Source organism: Bos mutus, chromosome 22 (assembly GCF_027580195.1).
Source record: "Bos mutus isolate GX-2022 chromosome 22, NWIPB_WYAK_1.1, whole genome shotgun sequence".
NCBI classification, from domain to species: Eukaryota; Metazoa; Chordata; class Mammalia; order Artiodactyla; family Bovidae; genus Bos; species Bos mutus.
The window spans coordinates 70,804,662-70,823,457 of record NC_091638.1 but is presented as its reverse complement, the minus strand read 5'-3'; the positions used below and the strand labels follow the sequence as shown (position 1 = coordinate 70,823,457).

Sequence of the window (18,796 nt, the reverse complement as noted above, 5' to 3'; positions counted from 1 at the left end):
CCCCGAGGCGCCCAGGCGCGCCCCACAAAAGGACCGGGAGGCGACTTTGCTTTTGGTTTATTGCCCCTCAGCAGGCAGCGGGAGTCAGGGCCCAGGCTGGGGCTGCCCGGCTCAGCCAGCGGGTCTATACAGTGTGTGCAGGGGTGCCGTTCGCCCCCTCCAAGGAAATGCACATTTGGGAATGTCTCGAAGTCGAGGACAGGGTCGCCCCGGTCCTGGGGGATTTGGGTGGGTGGGGCAGGGCCACACTGCAGGGCCGGTGGGTCAGACGTCAAGAGAGGAGGCAGGGGACAGGGAGGGGGTTCGAGAGGGCGTGGTGGGCACCGGCCCCGTGCCCCCAGCGCCCAACACTCGCCACTGGAAGATGCTGGCGTCCTTGCCGCCCAGCGAGATGAGGTGCGAGTCGTCGTGCGTGAACCGGACGCTGGTCACGTGGCTGCCGTGACCACCGTACACGAGGCTCGGCGCCTGGGCCGGAAAGAAGATGGAGCTGCAGCGGCCGCGGGACCCCGGCCGCCCGCCCTGCCCCGGAGGCCCGGGGGGGCCTCACCTTGGCGTGCGCGCACGGGTACTGGAAGAGGTGCACTTTGCAGAAGTCGTCGGCAACGGCCACGACGCGCTCGTTGTGGGAGCGGCACAGGGAGTTGATGTCAGTTCCATCCGAGCCATCTGGCCACACGCCTATCACAGCAGCCGGCCTCAGCCCGACCTCCCCGCCCCCACCCCCGGTCCAGAGCTGCACCATTTTCCCCCTAGCTCAGGCAGCTCGGCCACCCACCCACCACGTTCCAGGCAATCCTTCCCAGTCCCGAGGGCCGGTGGGGCGGGGGTGGGGGAGGCCTCTTGGGCTGGATCTGCCAGTTTCTTGACGTCCACCCCCTACACATGTCCAGTATTCCGAGCCCCAGGCGGGCTGCACCTTGTCCCCCCACACTCACGCAAGTTTCCACGGCCCTGTGCCCCTTCTCACCGTAGACATGGAAGCCCAGCACGCAGGTGTAAGTGGCCCACTCCCGGTCTCGGCTCTCATAGCGATTCCTCAGCAGCTTACAGCCTCCAGCCACGTCCCCTGGGGAGAGGGAGCCCACCCAGCTCAGTTCTCACCCAGTCCTCCGTGGGGAGGATAACATGGGAGGCCAAATTGGAAAGACTGGCTTGAGGCCATGGCATGTGATCTGGTCAGAGTGGTAGCCCTCAGCCCAGGGCAAAACCCAGCCCCTTGTGCTTCCTGAGTTCCCATCTGAAGTTCTCCTCTCTAGATTTAAGTCAACCCCTCCACACCTGTCCTGAGAAACTTTTCCAGAACAATCTTTTTCCTAGTACATTTTTCAACTCTCTTAAGGCCTGGTGGGAATAAAACATGGTGTTAAACTGTGTGTGTGGTTTTTCTGTCCTATTGTGTATAAACACATTTTCAGCCCCTCTACTGGGAGCTCCCTCACATTTCCTTCATCCCCTCCCAACCAAGAGCCCACACACATAAATAAAACCCACCCCAATTCCCCTCTCCTCATGCCCTCCCCTACTGTCACTCACAGTAAAGGATCTCATAGTCCCCAGAATTGGACATGATGAAGTTCCCATCCTTGGACCAGTCAAGGTGAGTGATGAAGCTGGAGTGACCCTGGGAGCAAGGGTCAAGAGACTAAAAATGCAGCCACCATTTCCCACCCCCACCCCCAGAAGGGTATTAGTTTACCTGCTATGGCAATGCCCCACCCTCCACCCCAGCTTCCTCACCACACAGCGGCCAAAACGGCTGGACTTGGCACCATCACTGGAAACGCTATAGATGTAGATCATGTTGTCATGGGAACCGATGGCCAGGTACAACCCATCTACAAAGACAGTCACTCAGAGAGGGAAGGACCAGGGATGAGTCTAGGTCCGGGGTGGAGGTGGCTCCCACCTGGGCTGTACCGGACCACTGATAGCTGCTCATTGCCATCGGTGATGTCAGACACAATCTCTCTGGTCTCTGTATCCAAAACCAGCCACCTGGAAGGGAAGGAAGTGGAAAACAGGTGTGAGGATACCTGTCCCGAGCAGGGTGCGGGTTGGCAAGTCAGAGAGCCTCAGAGACACCAAAAGAAAGGCTATGATACAGACAGGGAGGTTGTCATTGCATTTATATGCTGGTAAGTGGAAAGGGGCTAAGGGCAGATAAAAGCTGAGGGGCTCCTGATACCTTCCGAAAAGGAGTCCAAGGGCCCAAAGACAGGGCTCTGTGGATTCTGTAAGCTTGTCACTTCCCTGTGTTAGTTTCCCCTATGCCCCGCCCATCCCCCCTGCTCCTCTATCTGGAGCTGCCACCTCCTCCACTCCCAGAGGAGGGGGAGTAGATGGGGGAGGGTGTGACGACAGCTGCCACAGGAGAGCAAGGGAGACCCAGGCTGCAGGGAAAAGCACTGAGGAGTGGGAGGGTGCAGGTGGGGCTCCTGAACAGGCAGCGATCACAGTCCTCCACTGCCCCCCATTACCAGAAACCCTTCCCATACCTCCTACTTTCCCCTCCCAGGAGTTCTGGCTCCCTCTCACCTCCCTGTGTTCAGTCCTACGGCCACAACTGCCCCACTGGGGTGGAAGTCAGCACAGAGACCAGTCTCCTGGGAGAGGGGAGAAGGTGAATTCAAGAAGATGCCTTTCGAGTGAGGGAACTAAGATGGATACCTTGTCATCTTGATAACAATGGCAAAGCCTCCCCTCCTTCCAAGGAGAGGCACAGGAGACCTGGGATGGGAGGCAGGCTGCCTCTAGAGCCTAAACAGAGGTGCTACTCAAAACACTTAGCCACCAGAACTGATACCCCTAGCTGTGCGGGAGATTAACCATTAGTTGCCCACTCACGAGGTCTAGGGGTTGGGGGGCGGATGGTACTCAGGGACACTGGCACCATCAGTACAGAAGAATAAATATTTTAGCAGCCAGTACAGTCATACCAGTGCAAGGTGGCTGCCTTTGGGAGCAAAAGGGAAGCGGATGTTGGGGAAGGAGTGGTGGCCACAGAAGTCACGGTGGGTGTGACAGCGAGGATCCGGGGACACAGAGCTCTCTACCTTGAGGTCGATGCTCCAGGCCAGCGCATGGCCCTCCCCGTCCCAGAGGCAGAGCTGCCGGTCATGGCCACAGGTGAGGAAACGGTTCTGGAAGGGATGTGTGCAGAGCCCCCAGAGCTCATCCGTGTGACCCTGGAGCGGAGCACGGCTGTCATCTCTGCCCCTCCCCCACAGCTCTTCCCTCCCTGCTCCCCAAACCCTTGGCCCCCCCAAACCTGGATTACAGGGGAGAAGCCCTGGGCCAGATCTCCCCGCAGCAACGCATTCTTCGTGGTGCCCACCAGCAGCTCAGAGCCAGGCCCCTCTGCAATGGCCCGCACGGCCCCAAAGTGTTCAGGAATCTGCAGGGGGTACAGAACGTCAGGGGCCCCCTGTCCATTCCTTGTCCCCCTCCTTCCCTTGACCCCAGGCCAGCCGTCACCTCCGCCTCCTGAAGGGCCACCAACCCGGGCCCCCACTGGACCAGCCGGCGGTCCCGCCCACCACCACTCAGCACAGTCCCGTCCCGCCGGAGACACAGGGCGAAGATGGAACCTTCATGAGCGTGGGCCTGGGCCACAATCCCATAGGTCTCTGTTGGCAAAGTCCAGGTGGTCATGCTTGTAGGGTGCAGGGAAGGAGGGAACAAGAGCAGCCTAGGCGGTCACAATACAGTAATAACTCCCAGTTGCTGAGTGCCCGCTGAATGCTGTCTCTGATCCTTGGCTCTTCTCCCCAATTTACAGACTGAACAACCAAGGTTCAAAGAAGTGAGGTAACTTCCTAAAGGCCAGAACTAGAGGTGAGCCCAGAACCTGGCAGACTCCAAAGCCCCAGCCTCCTCCCTTTGCCATGCTGCCCACCACCCTTCTATTCTGGCTGCCTAGAGAGCCCCACCCTCTGACAGAACCCATCAACTCCTCAGGTAAAAGAATGGGAAATCCTCTCCTCTGTCTTCACAGACCCTCTGGGGAACTAGCCTTCCAGGATGCCACCCCCATCATATCGTACCTTTGGCCCCACCCCTTCCTGGGGTCCTGGAATCTGAGAGGCTCCGCCCCCAGGTGAGGATGTTCCCCTCTGAGTCCCCAGTGAGAATGTCTCCATCGGGGAGGAACACAAAGCAGGGGATAAACTTGGGCTTCTTGTATTTCTAGGGGCGAGGCAAGCAGAGAGCAGAGGTCAAAGGGTAGGGCAAAGACTACAAGTTAAGGGGCCACTGGGAGTTGGGTAGCATTAGGGTCTATAGTACTCAGACCAATGCTTTCATCTGCACCCTGCCTTCCCCCGCATCCCGCACCCATCCACGCCTCACCCCAAAGACACCCTGTTTCCTTGTGAGGGTCCCGTTCCCAGGAACCCCTGTTCCACCATTCCAGTTCCAGAAGTGGACGTGGGATTTCCCACTGGTGACGATGCTGCTGCTGTCACGAGGGTTGAAGCCAACGGCGAGGACTGAGTCATTTGTACTCTGAAGGGAAGATACTAGATTCAGCCACCCCAAGCCCTGTATACCTTCATTCTACCAGACTGTCTTCAGTTGGCACCCTGACAACTGGTCTACTGAGGGCCAGAACCCTCAGGACAACCCTTCCTCCAAGGCCCTGGTCCCCTAAGAGCGCCACTCTCTGTCACTCGCTAATGCCTTACACGTTGTCCCTCATGAGGTCAGAATGTCTGTGGTCCCCACTTTACAGCCTCAGAGAGGCTAGGAGGCTTGCTCCAGGGGACTTAGCCAGAAGGGAGATTTCGTGTTTGGGAAGTTTGGAGCTCTCTGCACCCAACCCTGCCCGGCGCCCCGCCAGGCCCCCTGAACACCTCACCTTGATCTCAGCCAGCTTCGTGCCCCGGCTGCAGTCCCACACCGACAGCATGTGCTCGTTGGAATCATCCACCACACAGAGGAAAGCGCCCTGATCCTGAGGCCAGAGGACACACCAGAGGGGCTGAGTGAGGCCTGGCAGTCAGGGGGTTCAGGGTCTAAATGAGGCGAGGGGCGCTATGACAGGCTGAGAGAGCAGAAGGGGCCACGTGTCTCTTAGGAGAACCAGTTGGGCAGGGCTTGGGAAGGCCAGGACTTCTGAGGCTTCCTGGTGAAGTACAAGAAGGGGGTTCCCAGACAAGGAAATGAGGGCCTCGAGGCACCAGGGCCAGCTCACCACAACTGAAAAGGCCAGGGCCCCCACACCCCGCTCGAAGGCCCCCAGTCCGATCTCCTGCAGCTTCAGCAGCGTCTCGGAGTCCCAGACGTGAACCACAGGCTGCAGGGGCTGGTGGAGGAGAAGGAGTCAGGGGTGTGAAGGAGGGCCGGGCCGGGATCTCACCCTGGTGTTTGACTGTGGCCTTACCTTTCCATCTTTATCCACGCCGGCTGTCTGTCCTGAGGCTACACGCACACCATCAGGGTGAACAGCCAGGCTAAGTGGGGGAGGAGACACTCTAGGGAAGGGGGTCGGTCTCTCAAGACCACCCAGGACACCGTCCCTGGGCCTGCAGAGCAGCAAGTCCACTCTCCTCTCCTGCTTCTCCACATCCACCCAAGACCCTCTTTCTGCCAAGCCCACTCTCCCCAAACCTGAGCTGCCCACTCCCCAGCCCTCGGACCCTCACCATCGAACACAGTCCGTGTGCCCCCGGTAATGTCTCTGGCCACCACCTCCAGGGCCCCCGGGGCCTCCCCCAGGCCGGTACAGCACCACCACACAGGCGATAAAGTAGACCACCTCCCCAGAGCGCAGCACAAACAGATTAGAGCGGGAGTCACGACCCCGGTACCCATACCTGGAGTGGGGATCATGGTCAAGGAAAGGGTTGGATCAAGGGCACAGTGAGGAAAAGAGGAGAAAGACAGAGCTCCAGCCAGCAGCGCCACTGGCAGAGGATAGATGGGGAGGTCCCCCTCTCCTTGCAGACCCAGGAGGAAATCGTAAAAAAGCAGGGGGTGGGGAGGGTTCATGATGGGAAGGGTGGTTGCCAGGGGGTTGAAGGGAGCAGGATACACCCAGTCAAGGCTGAGGGTCTCCGGGGGTGGGCCGCTGGGCAGCTCCTCCAGGCTGCGGATGCCAGACGGGATGTACATGGTAATGGGGCGGCCTCGGAGGAACATCTTCACTGAGATGCCTTCTACAGTGAAAACGAGCAGGTGTCAACCACCGTCCTGCAGCTTCCCTTCTAGGAAAGTCAGGGCAGAGCTCCAACCACCATACCTCACAGCTCCCCCCCAACAGTTCCTGGGGCTGTAGCCCCAACCCCATCATCCAAGTTCTTCCAGATCCCTCTGGACATACCTAAATTGTAATTGCTCCTCCGAGAGCCAGGACCGCCGGGGCTGGAGAGGGGGTCTTTTCCCCCACGGCTGTTGGGCAGAGAGAAAAGCACAGGGACTGCAGTCGGGTCCCAAGACAGAACTGAGGAGGGGCAGGACACAAGAAAGGAGATCACCCTAGAGATCACAGTCACCTCTGCACACTCTAAGTTTGTATCGTGAGCAGTGAGGGCTCTGGAGTAGATGGGCTCCATGTAAGGTGTGAGAAGACCGAGACTAAAGGGGCCAAGCACCGCTGTAAGAGGTAGTGTGCGGTGACACTTTCTTCCAGACCACCAGGCCTCTGCCTATCAACCTTTTCATTTCTCCATCTGTAAAATGGGCCCATAGTGACTCTAGAAGGTCCACAGCCGTGCCTCTTGGGGATCTGAGAGGTCAGCAGGAAAGTCCTTATCTCTCAAGGGGAAAGTGAAAGGCGAATTCCAGAGATCACTGTCGTTAGAGGATAATAAGCTGACAACCTCTCTTCCGAGAATAAAAGAGAGGCCAAGGATAGGGTGAGAATAAACACTCAGGTGTCCTGGAGCCTGTACACACTCTGAGACAATCCACTGGGATTTCCCCCTTGCTCTCTAAAGCGTAGTAGGCTGTGGTTGGGGAAGAGAGCTGGAATCTGAGGAGAGTCACCCATGGAAACCATGAATACTTTTGGAAAACCCTCTTGGGAACTTGAAAGGGATGCTGTGATATGGTGGAGAGGGCAGGGGCAACTGGAGTCAGGAAGAGTTTGGTTGAAATCCTGGCTCTAGCTGTGTGATCCCAGGCAAATGACTTACCCTCTCTGAGCCTGCTTCCTCACCTGGCCAATGAACAGCATGAGACCACCTACCCCCCAAGGATGTCGTGGGGACTGAATGAGATGGAGGAGGTCGAGGGGTTGGCACAGTGCTGGGTACACAGCAGGCGCCCCAGGAGCGCTTGTTCCTTTCTTCCTGTTGGGCAATGAGGCCCCCCACCCCACCCAGGGAAGCCAGGTGAGGGATGTGGAAAGTCAAGAACCTGAGCCTGGGGTGAGGGGGTTGGGGGCGGGGCGGGCGGGGGGAGCCTCGCCCACCTCTCTGTGCTCCCTGACCGCAATAACAGGTTGGCCGAGGAAGCTGCCTTCCGGGAGAGTTTCTGGCGAGGCCGCTCTGAGGGTGATGAGGAGGAAGAATTTCTCCGTGGCCTGGGCAGAGCACAGTGAGCAGGTGAACGTCATTCCTGCCGCTGGGGCTCCCCTATCCACCCTCCCCTCCCAGCCTCGACCACAGGAGACTTACGTGTCAGTGCGCTGCGGGGGCTGAGCCAGCCTGAGGATCCCTGGGGGGCCAGGGGAGCCCGTGCCACTGCTGCTGCTGCCCCCTCCTTCAGACTGGGTCCCGCTAGGTTCTTCACTGCCCCCCGGAGGGGCTGGGGGCCCGTTGCTCAGCCCAGGGGGGCCAGGGGATGATTCCACCTCCATCTCTGCTTCCGTCTGGGTGCCTCGGCTCACCAAGGAGGGGCTGCACGTGGGTGGCAGTCCTGGGGGCGCTGCGGGGCTGATGGGGAGACAGTGCATCAACCTGATGGCCCTAGAGGCCCCATCGAGGAGGAGGAGGGAGTGACCACATGCATACCTGTCCCTTGGAGGGCCCAGGGTGCCAGGGTCCTGCAGGGAGGTGGAGGGTGCCTGCAGCCGCAGCAGGCGAAGAGCTTCTGCCAAGGCTGCCTTCACCAGCTCCATCTCCTTCTCCTGCACCTGAAGCCGCCGGCTCAAGGACTGCAGGGCCTCCTGAGCCGGGCCCTCACCTGGGAAAGGGGCAAGAAGCCGTCAGCATGTCACCCCCCCGCCCCCGACACACACCTGGGGAAAGGCTTGAGGGGATTCTCTCTCCCCCTAACTTTGCATCTGTCCAATAGGACTGCCCACTCCAAGCAACTCCAGGCTTGGAAGCGCTCCCAGAGGGGAGGAGACGGTGGGAAAAGGATCAAGGGCCTCCTTCTGGCAGGGCAGGCGAGGAACCTGGCAGAGGTCCCTTCCTGCTGCCTGTCCCAGCCTCCGCAAAGACAGTGAGTACCATGGAGTACCAGGGGGAAAATATGGAGTTCTGCCGAGGAACGTGGGAACCACAGACGGAGGCGCATGAGGGACGACAGGGCCCAGCCCAGAGTAACCGTAGGACTCCAGGGAAGGCAGAGAAACTGCGAGGGAGCACCAGGAGAGAAGTAGGGGACTCAGAGGACAGTCATCCTGAGGACTCAGAAGAGAAGAGGTCCGGAGTGACAGGAGAGGGTTAGCAGCGGAGAGCAGAGGTCCCAGCGCAGGTTCCAGGGTAACAGAGGAGGTCAGGAGTAAAAAGACCCACCAAAGCAGGGAAAGAAGCCCAGGGTAACACAGGAGGTTCGGAAACTTTGGAGGGGCCCAGAGTAATACGGGGGGCAGGATGGCATTGTCGAAGTCCGAAATGACAGTTGGAGGACCCAAGTAACTAGGGGGAGCGGCCTGAGAACAGTGAAGGATGCTCGGAGCCCCCGGGGGCAAGGAGCACGCGGGGACGCCCGGGACAGCCGTCGGGCAATGGCAGCGCCAGACTGGCCGGCGCTCCGGGAAGGGGCACGCCGCCCGCCCCGCCCCGTACTCACCGGGCCCCCCGGCCCCGTCCATCCGGCCCCCGGCTTGCTCCGAGCGGCGGCGGCGGAGGAGGAGGCGTCTAAGCCGCGGGGGCCATGGCAAGGGAGAGGGGAAGGGGAAGCACCCCGGGGCGCGCGCGCGAGGGAGCCGAGCCACCCCCCCGGGGGCGCTGTCGTGCGCGGGCAAAGGGCCTGGAGGGGGCGCTGTGGGGAGGGGGCCGCAGGCTCTGGGGCTCGCCGGGGCCTCGGACTCTCCCCGGGCCGCTCTCGGCTCCCGGGGGTGGGGTGGCGGGGCCGTCCCGGGCCCCAACGCCGCAGCACAAACAGGCCCCGGACGCGGAGCCGCCAGGAAGCGCGGGAGGGGGGGCGGGACGAGGAGGGGGGGCCGGGCCGCCTGGTAACCCCTCCCTGTCCGGGCCTGGCGGCTCGGTACGGGGGCGGGGCCAACCCTCTGACCCCTCCCTCCCACAGGTCCCCTCGGGCCACCGCCCTCCGGGCCCTTCCGCGATCCTGGCCCTCGGACTCCCCGGGGACCCGGGAAAGAGCGCGGGGCCCGAGGTCTCCGCCCCCAGCCCCTTGCTTCTCGGGGGCAGAACCGACCAGCCCCTCCCCACTTCCGCGAGGGGGCAGAGGCGGGGTCACGAAATCGGCCCTTTGCCCGGGGGCGGGGCTTTCTCTCAGGGGCAAAGCCGAAGCATCCCGAACTGGGACTGGCTGAGGACCCGGGCGGCGGGTTATTAAGGCTGTGGCGGAGGATGCCCAGGGTATTGGGGTCAGGGTGGCATTAGCCCAGCTCAAGCCCGGCCGGGCTGACGCAGCATCCTGCCACGGCCAACCCCATCCCCTGACAGCTCTGCTGTCCCTCGGGCAGAGATGGGAGATGGCGCCGGTGCTGCCCCTGGTCCTGCCCCTCCAGCCCCGCATCCGTCTGGCGCAGGGGCTCTGGCTTCTCTCCTGGCTGCTCGTGCTGGTCGGTGGCCTCACCCTCCTCTGTAGCGGGCACCTCCTGGTCCAGCTGTGGCACCTTGGTACCTTCTTGGCTCCTTCTTGCCCGTTCTCTGCCCTGCCCCAGGTTGCCTTGGCGGCCAGTGCAGTGGCTCTGGGCACAGGACTGGTGGGTTCAGGAGCTAGCCGGGCCAGTCTGGATGCAGAACAATACCCTCCCTGGCGAGGGGTCCTAGGCCCGCTGCTGGTGGCTGGCACAGCGGGGGGTGGGGGTCTCCTGGTCCTTGCCCTGGGACTAGCCCTGGCTTTACCTGGGACTCTGGACACGGGCCTGGAGGAGGGCCTGGGGTCTGCCTTGGTTCACTACAAGGACACAGAGGTGCCCGGACGCTGTCAAGCCAAACGGCTGTTGGATGAGTTGCAGCTGAGGCACCACTGCTGTGGCCGTCATGGCTACAAGGATTGGTTTGGAATCCAGTGGGTCAGCAACCGTTACCTGGATCCCAATGACCCCGACGTGGTTGAGTGAGTGATTTGCTTCTCCCCTCCTCCTCTTCCTTCTCTTTCCTTGAAACCCCCCCTCACCCAGATAGGCAGTAATTCATATAGTGAATGAGGGAATGGGGCAACAGCTGTGTGACCCAGGGCATGGTACCAAACTGCTCTGGGCCCATGTGTCTGTAAACTGGAGATGATAAAACTACCATCTCACAGAGTTGTTGTAACGATTACAACAGTGAATTATGCCTGCCTGGCATAGTAAAGCAGTTGGTAAATGTTTCCCTCGTTTCTCCCTTCTCAACTTCTGTACCCTGCAGCTTCTCCCTCAGGCTTCTATCACCAGATATCCTAACACCCCTGCCCCTCCCTTTGCAGCCGGATCCAGAGCAATGTGGAAGGCCTGTATCTGATTGATGGGGTCCCTTTCTCCTGCTGTAATCCCCACTCACCCAGACCTTGCCTGCAAAGCCAGCTCTCAGACCCCCACGCCCACCCCCTCTTTGATCCCCGACAGCCCAACCTCAACCTCTGGTCCCAAGGATGCCACGAGGTGTTACTGGGGCACTTGCAGGGGCTGGCAAGCACACTGGGCAACATGCTGGCTGTTACCTTCCTGCTGCAGGTGAGTCAGCAGAGGTTCTGAGGCCTCCTCACCGCCTCCAACCCAGGGACCCCTGGAACTGCTGACCCTTACTGACCTCTTGCCTCTTGCTTCCCCCCACAGACTCTGGTACTTCTGGGCCTGCGGTACCTGCAGACAGCACTGGAGGGGCTCGGAGGAGTCATTGATGGGGAGGGAGAGGCCCAGGGCTACCTCTTTCCTGCTGGGCTGAAAGACATGCTGAAAACAGCCTGGCTACAGGGAGCAGGGCCCCATAGGCCAGCACCTGGGGAGACCCCACCAGAAGAGAAACCTCCCAAGGAGTGTCTGCCTGAGGCCTAGAACTTAAGGTGGGGATGGGGGTGGGGGGAAGGGGAGGGATGGACAAGACTGGAAAGCTCACAACTCCTTATAGGCTCCCGGTGAGGGAGGGGGGAATCTGGGATTAGAGGGTTAAGGATAGTCAGTGAGTTGGACTGGGGTAGGAGAAAAAACCAGGTGTCCTAGGGCCTAGTCCATGGCCAGAACCACCAGGGGACAGAAAAAGAACAAAACCAAGGTGGGAGAAATGACATGGGAAGGCCTGGAGGCTACTTCTGGTGGACACTCAATAAAGCTTTTGGACTGAAGCTCCTGATCTTTCTCTTCAAGGGGGTGGGGGGCCCTGAAAGAACTGATTTCCATCTGATGGAGAAGCCAGGACCCAAGGGTTTTGACCCTGGTAAGAATCAAATGCAAGAACCTGACGTGGGAAGTGAAGGAACACAGAGGCCCTGCCAGGTTGAGTTTTTATTCTGGAGGTAGGAGGGGGGTGGTCAGCATGCTCAGGTGGGGAGGATCCAGCCCAGCTCCTCCAGCCCCCCCAGTGCATGCCCAGCCCCAATAAGTTACCCAGTGACTCAGCTGCCCTCCCTCCTGAGTCTGTCTGTTTTCTGCTCCGCCCCAGACAGGGCCAGTCTGGCTCAATAGGAGGGCTGTTTGTCCCTAGCCTGTGGGCAGTGCCACATGGCAGGCCAGGGGAGGGGCTGAAGGGGTGGAGGGGCCGCTCCTGGCTCTGAGGGGTCAGGACTTGGAAAACCACATCCTGGGCGGGCCAGGGGCACAGTCCCACAGCTCTGTGCCTCGTGAGCTGGTGGGCAGGGTAGGGCCACCATCACACCTCGACAGCTGGGTCTGAGCCGCGGCCCTGCCGCTGCAGCTGCTCCTCCTGCTTCATCTTGGGCTTCTCCGTCCGTGTGTGCCACACCAGAACCTGTCCAGGGAGGTTTCAGTTAGAGCCAGGCCCAGCCTCAGCCAAGCCTCTGGGGCACTCAGGATAGAACGGATCCTCCCACCTCCTGGACACACACCATGTTGGCTGCCAAGTATGAAGGGCAGGGGGAGGGGGAGGCTTTAGTGCCTCTGAAAGTCAAAGTGTTAGTCGCTCGGTCATTTCCAACTCTGCGACCCCATGGACTATATACTCTTTTCATGGAATTCTCTAGGCTGGAATACTGGAGCTGGTTGCCATTCCCTTCTCCAGGAGATCTTCCCGACCCAGGGATCGAACCCAGGTCTCCTGCATTGCAGGTAGATTCTTTACTATCTGAGCCACAAGGGAAACCAGTGCCTCTGAAATGGGGCCTAATCCCTTACCCTCTCTCTGTCTCAGGGGTGCCAAGAGACCACTTTCCTTCTCTGACTTCCCCTTCAGTAGAGTAAGCAAGCTCTGCAGGGTCTCTCCTTGTTCAAACACCCATCCTCGATCCTGCTCCGCAGGGCCTCATTCCACTTCTCCCATCTCCTGTCCATCCCAGAACCGGGTTTCTATGCCTACCTCCATCCCCTTACCCGAGTGCAGTTGGCAGCCCGTGGCTCCAGGTCCTTGGGATCTACAAGGTGGCTCAGGAGACTGCTCTCCAGATGGCCCCGAGGAGCAGTAGCATCAAACCGGGCATTGGGTTTAGCCAACAGCAAGGACAGGGCGATAGCAAATCCTGCCATATCCACTGGGAAGGGCCTGTTGGGCTCCCAGGCCGTGTGGAAACCAACAACCCGGCCATCCTGTACGCGAGGGCCCTCGAATCGAAGGCCGCCCACTAGCCCCACAGGCCACACTGAGACACCACGAGTCCAGCGCATCTAGCGGAAGTCGGAAAAGAAGAGACAGGAAGTGGCCCAGAGGAAGAGGAGGAGCAAGGACCACTTGAGTCGCTCTGCCCCACCACTCCCCACCCAGGGACAGTGATGAAGCGGGTCCCACCGGGCCTGCTTCCCCAGCCCCAAGCCAGTGCTCACCTCCTCAAAGAGTTCCCGGCTGTAGGTGTTGTCATCGTCAGCAAAGTACACGACTCCCTGGGTACCTGGTGGGGGTGGGTCCTTCTCTCCCCCAACAGCACCCCCTCCGCTCCGGAGCCAATCCAGGGCCCTGTTCCGTTGCTCTACACCTCGGGGCCGAACCCAGCCTGGCTCGCCCTCCCGGAGCCGCTGGGCCTTGGGGGTGAGGACCGCCAGGTGTGTGAAGAGGAGGCCAGAGGCAGCCAGCAGCCCCGAGACCAATGGGGTGGGGCCCTCAGCATCCTCCACCAGCAGCCAGTGCAGCCGGGGCACCAGGCTCAGGGTCTGGGACAGCCGCACCAGCTCCGCCTTCTGCACCAACCTGCAGGGGGAAAGATGCAGGAGGGAAAGGGGTGGCCACCACTTGCCCACTCCAGCAGGTACGTATGTCTTCTTCTGGGCCACTCCTAACACCCTCACGACATTTCCCTGACCAGCACCCAAACTCCCTGTTGTTATTTTTTGGGTGAGTAGCTCAGCTTGTGAGATCTTGGGTCCCTAATCAGGGACGGTACCTGTGCCCCCTGAAGTGGAAGCGCAGAGGCCTAACCACTGGACCACCAGGGAATTCCCTCACCTGCCCTGTTATTTATTTTTATGTTTTTGGCCATGCTGCATGCCATGTGGGACCTTAGTTCCCCAACCAGGGACTGAACCTGTGCCCCTTGCGTTGGCAGCACAGTCTTAACCTCTGGACTACCAGAGAAGTCCAAGTCTCCTTTTGATTTCCGGTTCTGTAGACAATACAGAACCGGAGTCTGAGGTGGGGGAGTCTTATAGACACTGTCTCCTGATGTCTGTCATTGCTGGGCAGAGGGCAGTGCCTTCTTAGACCAAAATGATTGAACCAAGGTCATCACCGAGTCTAAGTTTATTTGCCCTTCAGATGGGCCTGCCCGCCCCAGGGCTGGCAGTGTGTGCATGGAGAGGGGAGGGTCTTAAGATGCCTAGCCTAGGTGGGCCAGCCATCTGATTCCAGGCAGATGTCAGCAAGCCCTTTTGGCTCCTTTCAAAACCACATTCCCCAGTTGGTTTGTATCACTAATAAAGCTACCTTTTATTTTATTTTATTTTTTTTAAAAAAGGAACACACTTAGCACAGTGTGGGACAGAGAGTACACACACTACGTAACAACTGGTGTAACTATTTCTAGACCACCATACGACTGAATGGCCAAGTCGTCCTCTACTTTACATTAGTCAAGGGGTTCTCAAACTTCCTCACCAAAGGTTCCCTAAGGAGTCAGAGTGAACTCACTTGGCAAGTTCAAGTTCAGAATTTCTTTGAAACTTTATTGTTGTATCTTAAAATTTCTCAGGAATTTTTTACAGTACTTCATGGCACATTTGGCCATGCCACATGGCATGCGGGATCCTAGAGCTCCCAACCAGGGACTGAACCCGCACTCCCCACGATGGCAGCCCGGAGTCTCAACCACTAGACCACCAGGGAAGTCCTCCCGTCTATTGTCTATAGAAAAAAACAATTTCCCCAAGATCTCTGAGGAATGATGTGGTTCATTTAGCCTGACCTTTGGCAATGCCTTAGCCTGAAGAACATCCCCTGGCCCAGTGCCTCCTGAAACTCATCATCAACCCCAGCCTCTTGGTCCAGGCAGATCCTGGGTGAGTCAGAGCCCATACCTGGCATAGGTGGGGGTAACAACATAGATAGTAGGCAGAGCCTCGGGTTCAGGGGGCTGGGCAGGGGCAGGGGGTGGGCGACGGAGATCGGCTTGCAGCTGGGAAATCCTCAGATCCTTCTGCCGAAGCTGCTCCGCTGCTGCCCGCAGGGGAGGGAGGCAGTCACATGGCTGGCCTGGTCCCAGGAAACAGGGATGGGGGCAGAGAACCACAGGATGTTCAGCATCCCAAAGGGCCATTAACCTTCCCATTCAACTAACCAATGCGGGGCTCTCCTTACAACTTCTCTAACAGCTTTTCTACACCTAGGGTGGTGAGGAACTCGCTGCCTTAAATAGCAGCGCTTCTCCAACTTTAACAATTCCATCCATTACAATTTTCATGTGTCTGTTAAGCTGATCACCTGCCTCCATCCTTTCTACCTGCTGGGCCTAATTTTGCCTTCTGGAAGCATAATGAACAAGTTGATCTCCTAAACAGGGCAGTCGTTCAAATACCTGAGAATCATGCAGTGGCCCAGTCTCTAAATCCCTGCATAAGAGGCAGGGTTCAATCTGTTCCGTTGGCTGTGTGACCAAAGACTCATTAAATTCATTGATTCCATCACTGGATAAATATTTATTGAATGCTCCTCCTGGGAGGCACTGCCTTACGTGCCCGGGCTGCAGCAGGAAACCACACAGACATGGTCCCTGCCCTCATGGAGGTTTCAGTTTAGTGGAGGAGCTGGACACTAAGCAAAGAAACAAATTAATAAAATTATTAGAAACTGTGGTAAGGACTATGAAGGAAACAAATAGGAGGGAGACTTAAAAGAGGACCCAGAGTAAGAAGAGTGACTTTTAGCTAAGGTGGTCAAGGAAGGCCTCTGTGAGGCGGTGACATGTCAGCGAGCCGGGACCTGAAGGATGAGAAAGAGGCAGCTGGGGAACAACTAGGAGAAAAGGTTACAGCAGAGATAGGTTTAGTGCTTAGAGCAACGAGCGTGGGGTTTTCGAGAAACTGTCATGAAGCCAGTGTGGCTGGAGCAGAGCGAGCGAGAGGGATGGGAAATGGGGTTAGAGAGGCAGAAGGCGACGGGATCACGCGGGGCCTGGCAGGCTCTGGGAAGGAGTCTGATTTCACCCGAGGTGCGGCGGGCAGCCGCGGTGCGTTCTGGAGAGGGGAGTGCGCCCAGGGGCCGCAGAGGGGCTGTCGGAGGACCGAGCTGGATGCATGGGGTCTGCGCGGGGCTTCATCCCCAGGGCGGGATGCACAGCGGAGGGATGCCCTCCGGTCGACTCGCCGCACCCCCGTCCCGCCCCGCTCACCGAGCTGCACCAGCGCGTAGAGGAGGCCGGCGATCGACACCAGGAAGTAGGCGAGGAACACGTTCTTCAGCTTCAGCTTCATGGCCGCGCCGCCGCCGCCGCCGGGGCAGGCGGGGTCCGGCGGGGACAAGGGGTTCTCGCCCCCCGCCCGCCTGAAAGCCCCGCCCCTGCAGCGGCCCCGCCCCGTGTCCCGCCCTCCTCACGCTCGTCTCGAGAGGCTCCTGGGAGCTAGCGCTGGCAGCGCCCGTCTGGGCCCACTTCCGGTCAGTCTGCACACCCCCTTCCCTCTGGGTAATTTCCGGTCCCATTGCCTAGTTCTGGGAACCACGGGAGTGGGCGACGTCATATCCGGCGTGTCAAGCGTGCCTGGCCGGTGGTCAGGAGCAAAGTAAGGTAACGTGGGAGTGGCTTTGAGACCCTCCGCCTTGATCTCCAGTCCCTGAGAGCATATTTTCTTACATTCATTCACTCACCCATCCACCAGCCACTGCACGCAGTGACAGTAGCTCAATAAATAATTGCTACACGAATGAGTGAAATCTACAGCCCTGCCAAGCCTAGACAGCATATTAAAAAGTAGAGACATTACTTTGCCGACAAAGGTCCATATAGTCAAAGCTATGGTTTCTCCAGTAGTCATGTATGGATGTAAGAATTGGACTATAATGAATGTCGAGCAAGGAAGAATTGATGCTTTTGAACTGTGGTGGTGGAAAAGACTTGAGAGTCCCTTGGATTGCAAGATCAAACCAGTCAGTCCTAAAGGAAATCAGTCCTGAATACTCATTGGAAGGACTGATGCTGAAGCTGAAACTCCAATACTTTGACCACCTGATGCGAAGAACTGACTCCTTGGAAAAGACCCTGATGCTGGGAAAGATGGAAGGCAGGAGTAGAAGGGGACGACAGGATGAGATGGTTGGATGGCATCACTGACTTGATGGACATGAGTTTGAACAAGCTTCAGGAGTTGGTGATGGACAAGGAAGCCTGGCATGCTGCAGTCCATGGGGTTGCAGTCAGACACGACTGAGCAACTGAACTAAACTGCCAAGCCTGTGCTCTGGTTGTCTCATATAATCCTATTTTGATAATCTTAATACAATTTAGGATGTCTGTGTGTTAGTCACTCAGTCGTGTGTGACTCCTTGCGACCCCATGGACTATAGCCCTCCAGGCTCCTCGGTCTGGTGGAAGTAGGTAGCCATTCCCTTCTCCGGGGATCTTCCAGGAATTGAACCTGGAACTCCCACACTGCAGGCAAATTCTTTACCATATGAACCAAGGAAAACCACAATTTAGAATACTATCACTCTAAAAATTGATGTTGCAGAATTTTGATCATGGCAAAAATGCAAAACTAACAGTAATATAATGAACTGGAAAATAGCAAAGGGCATTCATTTCTGGCATTTCATTAATGATTAATCAACCTCTTGTAGATGTTCTAGTATGTCCACTTGGAATCAGGTCCCTTGCTGGGATGAAGAGTTTACATCGATAGTGTTTTCCCAGCACATCCAGCAGTAGTTTAAGAGCAAACTGCTCTTCAGCATTGTCACAGTACCTGTCCACTTGGGTGTGAGATAGATTTTTGTCCCCATCTTACAGGTAAGGAACTAAGATTGCCCCAAATAATGTAATCCCCACTGTGCAATTTTCTATGTGCCTTCTAGATACCTGACTCCAGGATCTTGTACTTTTTCTTTCCTCTGACCCACACTTCATAAACGTATGACAATAGGGATGGGGGTGGGATGCCAAGGCGATGAGCTATCTCCCAGGGAATTAACTGGAAATATTTCTTGAGCTGAGGAATTTCCTGAACACACCCCCAACTCCTCACCGGCATAAACCATCCTAAGCAGTAGTTTTCCCAAACCAACCAACCTAGTTTCTTGTTAAAATAATCTCTAAGACTGTGGCCAATCTGCAAAATGGAGGAAACCATCTCCTGTCACTGATACAAACACAAATTTTTTTAATACTGCTAAAGAAAAGCAGTCTTGGGCTTCCCTGGTGGCTCAGTGGTAAAGAATCCGCCTGCCAATGCAGGAGACACAGGTTCAAACCCTGGTCTGGGAAGATCCCATAAGCTGAGGAGCAACTAAGCCCCTGTGCACTACAACTATTGAGTCTGTGCTCTAGAGCCTGGTAACTGAAACTATTGAGGCCACGAGTGACAACTACTGAAGTTCGAGCGCCCTAGAGCCCATGCTCTGCAACAAGAGAAGCCACCATGAGAAGCCCATGCACTGCAATGAAGAGCAGCCCCCAGTCTCCACAACTAAAGCAAAGTCCACGCAGCAGTGAAGACCTAGCACAGCCAAAGATAAATTCTAAATAAAGAAAAGCAGTCTTAAGTGTGAGACCATCTAACATACAGCTATTTCTAGAGGGACCCCATTAGCTCTAGTCACCACTATGAACTAGGCCCCACTAAAGTCTGACGATCTTGCTAGGTTCCTTCGTGACATACTGGCCATCAAGCAAGCTGATGAAGGCTTGCACTCAGTCATTCTGCTCAACC

At 57.7% G+C, this 18,796-nt stretch overlaps 3 protein-coding genes across 4 annotated transcripts; 1 reads left to right on the top strand and 2 right to left on the bottom strand.

Moving 5' to 3' along the window:
* Positions 1-61: 61 nt before the first annotated feature.
* On the bottom strand, positions 62-9,411 carry EML3 (EMAP like 3). Its single transcript, XM_070359604.1, has 22 exons — positions 8,962-9,411; positions 7,956-8,127; positions 7,620-7,877; positions 7,415-7,525; positions 6,323-6,390; positions 6,035-6,158; positions 5,646-5,816; positions 5,384-5,453; positions 5,195-5,305; positions 4,859-4,954; positions 4,351-4,506; positions 4,047-4,188; positions 3,478-3,629; positions 3,272-3,397; positions 3,057-3,188; positions 2,539-2,606; positions 1,910-1,998; positions 1,741-1,838; positions 1,537-1,624; positions 971-1,069; positions 551-681; positions 62-468 (listed from the first exon to the last, which is right to left on the bottom strand). The coding sequence occupies exons 1-22, from the start codon at positions 8,981-8,983 to the stop codon at positions 265-267; spliced, it is 2,688 nt and encodes an 895-aa protein (XP_070215705.1). The 5' UTR covers positions 8,984-9,411; the 3' UTR covers positions 62-264.
* On the top strand, positions 8,156-11,667 carry ROM1 (retinal outer segment membrane protein 1). Its single transcript, XM_005904832.3, has 4 exons — positions 8,156-8,388; positions 9,421-10,419; positions 10,771-11,017; positions 11,120-11,667. Exons 2-4 carry the CDS (start codon positions 9,830-9,832, stop codon positions 11,336-11,338), a joined length of 1,056 nt encoding a protein of 351 aa, XP_005904894.1. The 5' UTR covers positions 8,156-8,388; positions 9,421-9,829; the 3' UTR covers positions 11,339-11,667.
* Positions 11,668-11,772: 105 nt separating this feature from the next.
* On the bottom strand, positions 11,773-16,589 carry B3GAT3 (beta-1,3-glucuronyltransferase 3). 2 transcript variants are annotated; one of them, XM_005904833.3, is made up of 5 exons: positions 16,267-16,461; positions 14,957-15,131; positions 13,274-13,634; positions 12,827-13,117; positions 11,773-12,248 (listed from the first exon to the last, which is right to left on the bottom strand). In XM_005904833.3, exons 1-5 carry the CDS (start codon positions 16,346-16,348, stop codon positions 12,150-12,152), a joined length of 1,008 nt encoding a protein of 335 aa, XP_005904895.1. In that variant the 5' UTR covers positions 16,349-16,461; the 3' UTR covers positions 11,773-12,149. The 2 variants fall into 2 exon arrangements, with proteins under 2 accessions (XP_005904895.1, XP_070215709.1); XM_070359608.1 differs by lacking the exon at positions 14,957-15,131 and having other exon boundaries at positions 16,267-16,589.
* Between the last annotated feature and the right edge of the window lie 2,207 nt (positions 16,590-18,796).

Coding starts and splice junctions, on each gene's coding strand:
- ROM1 (XM_005904832.3), top strand. CDS start 9,830: ATGGCGCCGGTGCTGCCCCTGGTCCTGCCCCTCCAGCCCCGCATCCGT. Junction 10,420..10,770: donor AATGACCCCGACGTGGTTGA/GTGAGTGATTTG, acceptor CTCCCTTTGCAG/CCGGATCCAGAGCAATGTGG. Junction 11,018..11,119: donor CTGTTACCTTCCTGCTGCAG/GTGAGTCAGCAG, acceptor TTCCCCCCACAG/ACTCTGGTACTTCTGGGCCT.
- EML3 (XM_070359604.1), bottom strand. CDS start 8,983: ATGGACGGGGCCGGGGGGCCCG. Junction 4,189..4,350: donor GGAAACAGGGTGTCTTTGGG/GTGAGGCGTGGA, acceptor CCTCGCCCCTAG/AAATACAAGAAGCCCAAGTT. Junction 2,607..3,056: donor CCTGGAGCATCGACCTCAAG/GTAGAGAGCTCT, acceptor CCCCTCTCCCAG/GAGACTGGTCTCTGTGCTGA.
- B3GAT3 (XM_070359608.1), bottom strand. CDS start 16,574: ATGGGACCGGAAATTACCCAGAGGGAAGGGGGTGTGCAGACTGACCGG. Junction 13,635..16,266: donor CTACGCGCTGGTGCAGCTCG/GTGAGCGGGGCG, acceptor TTCCCCCTGCAG/GTTGGTGCAGAAGGCGGAGC. Junction 12,249..12,826: donor GGGCTGCCAACTGCACTCGG/GTAAGGGGATGG, acceptor CTCCCTGGACAG/GTTCTGGTGTGGCACACACG.